At 49.4% G+C, this 4,619-nt stretch overlaps 1 protein-coding gene across 5 annotated transcripts in view; it reads right to left on the reverse strand.

Moving 5' to 3' along the window:
- Nucleotides 1-4,300, reverse strand: part of LETM2 (leucine zipper-EF-hand containing transmembrane protein 2) — a 23,074-nt gene extending 18,774 nt beyond the window's left edge. For 3 of the 5 annotated variants that reach the window (XM_011960689.1, XM_011960688.1, XM_011960690.1), the window contains exons 1-2: nt 3,833-3,960; nt 2,383-2,463 (exon numbers count right to left, since the gene is read on the reverse strand). Coding sequence is in view for 1 of the 5 variants with exons in the window: in XM_011960687.1 (XP_011816077.1) it covers nt 2,383-2,429 (47 nt within the window). In the remaining 4 variants the exon portion in view is untranslated. Of the gene's footprint in view, nt 1-2,382; nt 2,464-3,232; nt 3,291-3,832 lie in introns of those variants that run through there. The other 2 variants (XM_011960691.1, XM_011960687.1) reach the window with 2 other exon arrangements.
- Nucleotides 4,301-4,619: the final 319 nt, after the last annotated feature.

The following is a 4,619-nucleotide window of genomic DNA, read 5'->3' on the forward strand; positions in this document are numbered from 1 at the left end:
GAACTCCTGACCTCAAGTGATCTGCCTGCCTCGGCCTCCCAAAGTGCTGGGATTACAGGCGTGAGCCACCACACCTGGCTCTTTTTTTTTTCTTTTTGTTTAAGAGACAGACTCTTGCTGTGTTGCCCAGGCTGGCCTCAAACCCCTGGGCTCAAGCAATCCTCACACCTCAGCCTCCTAAGGAGCTGAGATTACAGGCACATGCACCATGCCTGGTTTAGTTCTTAAGGTGTTAAAAACCCAGGCTGGAGTAGAGTGGTGTGATCACAGCTCACTGCAGCCTCGACCTCCCAGGCTCAGCATCCTGAGTAGCTAGGACTACAGGCCCACACCACCACGCCCAGCTAGTTTTAAAAATTTTCGTAGAGATGAGGTCTCACTATGTTATCCAGGCTGTTCTTTTTTTTTAAGATGGAGTCTCGCTCTGTTGCCCAGACTAGAGTGCAGTGGTGCGATCTCGGCTCACTGCAACCTCCGCCTCCCAGGTTCAAGCGATTCTCCTGCTTTAGCCTCCTGAGTAGCTGGGACTACAGGTGCGTGCCACCACGTCCAGCTAATTTTTGTATTTTTAGTAGAGATGGGGTTTCACCATGTTGGCCAGGATGGTCTCAATCTCTTGACCTTGTGATCCGCCCACCTCGGCCTCCCAAAGTGTTGGGATTACAGGTGTGAGCCTGGCCCCAGGCTATTCTTGAACTCTTGGGCTCAGGCTATCTTCCTGCCCAGGCTTCCAAAAGTGCTGAGATTATAGGTGTGAGCCACTGCAGCCAGCCTCAGACTATTTTTGAAGGATGCCAAGATAAAACACTCTTTGAATGGCCAAAAGGGGAAAAGTAAGTGCTCAGTGAATAGTCTTTATTTATTCTCAGTGAATAAATAAATGATGGCGGGGCACGGTGGCTCATGCCTGTAATCCCAGCAGTTTGGGAGGCTAAGGCAGGTGGATCACTTGAGGTCAGGAGTTCAAGACCAGCCTGGCCAACATGGAGAAATCCTGTCTCTACAAAAATACAAAAAAATTAGCTGGGCATGGTGGTGCACGCCTGTAATCCCAGCTACTCGGGAGTCTTGAGACAGGAGAACCACTTGAACCCAGGAGGCAGAGGTTGCAAGGAGCCACGATCGTGTCATTGCACTCCGGCCTGGGCAATAAAGCGACACTTCATCTCAAAAAAAAAAAAAAAAAGTAACAGACCGTAATGGGACACAAATATGCCCTAAGACTGGCTGTTCATCAACCATTTTACTTGCTTTACATCTAAGGACCTCACATGATGTTCATCAATTACAGAGACGTCATTCTAAAACCATTATATCTTCTGGCTGGGCATGGTGGCTCATGCCTATAATCCCAGCACTTTGGGAAACCCAGGCTGGCGGATTACCTGAGGTCAGAAGTTCAAGACCAGCCTGGCCAACATGGCGAAACCCCATCTGTACTAAATATACAAAAATTAGTGGGGTGTGGTGGTACATGTCTGTAATCCCAGCTACTTGTAAGACTGAGGCAGGAAAATCTCTTGAACCTGGGAGGTAGAGGCTGCAGTGAGCCAAGATATCATGCCACTGCACTCCAGCCTGGGCAACAGAGTGATACTCCATCCCAAAAAAAGAAAAAAGAAAAAAAAAAAACTACATCTTCTTTTTTTTTTTTTTTTTTTTTGAGATGGATTTTCACTCTTGTTGCCCAAGCTGGAGTGCAAGGGTCCAGTCTTGGCTCACTGCAACCTCCACCTCCCGAGTTCAAGCGATTCTCCTGTCTCAGCCTCCCAAGTAGCTGGGATTATAGGCTCCTGCCACCATGCCGGCTAATTTTTGTAGTTTTAGTAGAGACGGGGTTTCACCATATTGGTCAGGCTGGTCTCGAACTCCTGACCTCAGGCAGTGCCCTCACCTTGGCCTCCCAAAGTGCTGGGATTATAGGTGTGAGCCACTGCACCCAGCCTCCAAGAAACTTTTAACTGTGTACTAAACCAATCCTTTTACACATATCCTTTCCATCTAGAAGGATGAAGTTCAGGCCAGGCGAGGTGACTCACGCCTGTAATCCCAGCACTTTGGGAGGCTGAGGCAGGAAGATTACCTGAGGTCACGAGTTCCAGATCAGCCTGGTCAACATGGTGAAACCTTGTCTCTATTAAAAATACAAAGATCAGCCGGAGGTGGTGGCAAACACCTGTAATCCCAGCTACTAGGGAGGCTGAGGCAGGAGAGTAGCTTGAACCCGGGAGGCAGAGGTTGCAGTGAGCCAAGATTGTGCCATTGAACTCCAGCCTGGGCGACAGAGTGCGACTCCATCTCAAAAAATAAAAATAAAAATAAATAAATTTACAAAAAAAAAGAAGGATTAAGTTCATATTGGGGGGTAACTCCAATGCTTACCTTGTTCGAGCAATAGCTAAGACTGAATTATAACTGTAGAAGGCCATATTTATTTTTGTCTCAAGTAGTTAACATAGGGACCTAGGCAAAAGGAGTAAGTAAACAATTTAGTACTTTAAAAACACATCAATTAAAAGACATCAGGATTTTAGTGTTTTTAACTATTGCAAAGGTAGAACATTTGCATAGTTAAGATACAAAATCTCCTTCAAGCTCATTTCCAACAATCAGATATTTTCTTAGCTCTGGACTTGAGAATGGTACCTTGAGATTCCAACAAATAGTAATGATCTCTAAGATGATGTCGCTCATGAGGATGGTACGGTCTTCAGAGATATTTTGATTTCTGGTCAATAGTATCTAGTAGTGCAACTTCAATGATTGCCAAATACTTAAAAAGTAGAGCAATATATACCTATTTGTAGCCTTAAAATATAGGTAGAAAGTGGATATCCTGAGTTTCTTTTCAGTTAGCATTGTTCTATATTTAGGCAAGCTGTACCAAACCCTGAAGATTGGAAGTACCCACTAATCTAATTTATGTAGCAGTGAATGAAGGTAGACATGGAACCTACTAATCGCTCAAGTGGAGGTAAAACTGTTTCCCTTGCTAGTGATTCTCCAGAGCGCAAACTGAGCTTTGAATCTGTAGATAACCTTCACCAAAACCCTTCTCCATCCAGGGGCGCTTTTCTGCTAAGGGTCGCGAGGAGCGGCAGAAGAGCTAGCATCTCCCAATGGCAGCTTTGCTCTCTTGCGGCTGGAAAAGGAGTTCCAGGGCCTCTCCTGAATAGAAACCTCAGCCACAGAGCTGACATTTTGAACAGGGGCTCCAAACCTCTGGACCCACACTAACGGTGGGTGGCGTTTCGCGGGCGGGAGACGACACCTGAGGCGGCGGTTAATCCGCTCGGGCCCCGGCGCTCCCGGGCGGCGGACACCACTAGCACTCGCATTGGCACCGCCCCACGCCCGCTGCTGCCGGACTCCCTCGACTTTGCTCATCACCCCACGCGAGCAAAACGCGCCCTTGGCTTCCTCGCCTGGCGGTTTCGGCGCCCGTGCTGTGTGCGCGGCCTGCATGCGTCAGGGTCTGGGGGTTATGCTTTGGTTTTTTGGTGCGGGGGTGGGACAGGCACTGGAACGACGACCCTCGTGAATGGTCGGGGTTGTTGGAAATGAAGCCGAGGAGAAGCAGGGCCTGGGACTGAAAGGACTGAGCGCGCTGTGCGGGGGAGGAGAGGCCGAGCTTCAGAGTTCGCACTGTGCTGGGGACTGGCGGGATGGGGTCGTGGGCGGAGGAGAGCGTGGTGGGAACTGGAAGCGGTCAGGAAGCCTGGATCGGGCGCTGATGAAAGGAGCAGGATGCGGACGGAGCGGGCTCCGGAGGAAAAAAAGGCAGCAAGGCCCACCCGGTCGCGGCCTGAGGGCTGGGCCTGCCCACCCCTACCTCCTCGGCCGGGCTCCGCGGAACGGCAGCCTAGGTCCTCCCAGTTCTTTCCCCGGACCCCCAAGCTAGAAGGGCCAGAAGCCAAGTCTCTACGGCTCCGCCTCTTTCCTTGCCCCTGATGTCACTCTGAGTGACGACATCATCAACCAATAAGCTCTCAAGTTCTGGGGAGGGCGGGCGTCCTTCACCTTAGCAGCCCAGGAAGCCGCAAAGCCGCGTTCCCATCGCCGAAGTGACTTCTTTGTGGGGCTTGGTTTAAGGAGCGTTGGTGCTGGGGGGGCCCGAGGGTAACGTTTTTCTGCCAGTCCACACTCTGCAGGCAGTGGTTAACGCCCGAGGAAACCCTTGATTGAAGACTAAACAGGCTCTTACCCTACTGACAGAGTAATATGTCTGATAGTTGCCATGGTAACCATCTCGGAGTCATGAATGACATCACTTTGATGTATTCTCCCTCGGCCCCTGCAACTCCGGAACTGCCTAAGGGGCGCGGAGAGGACTTGATGGTGTCGCAGAAAGGGCGGGAATCGGAAGGAGCGCATTCCTTTCCAGAGGCCGGAATGCTGTGAAATCTTCATATGGAAATCTGTATTCTTCTAAAAATATTTGCTTCCTCAATGTTCCCTTAACAAGTGTTGTTTGTGATTAATAGTTTGTGTAGAAATCTCAACATATAAAATGTATGTTATAGTAGCTGTGAAATGACAGACACTATAGGTTTGAGGGCACTTCAGTTCCTAGGATGGCCAACTGAGCCATCTTGGGAAAATGAAAGATCTAGAAATAT

This window comes from Colobus angolensis, unplaced genomic scaffold, assembly GCF_000951035.1.
Source record: "Colobus angolensis palliatus isolate OR3802 unplaced genomic scaffold, Cang.pa_1.0 Scaffold52, whole genome shotgun sequence".
Taxonomy (NCBI): domain Eukaryota; kingdom Metazoa; phylum Chordata; class Mammalia; order Primates; family Cercopithecidae; genus Colobus; species Colobus angolensis.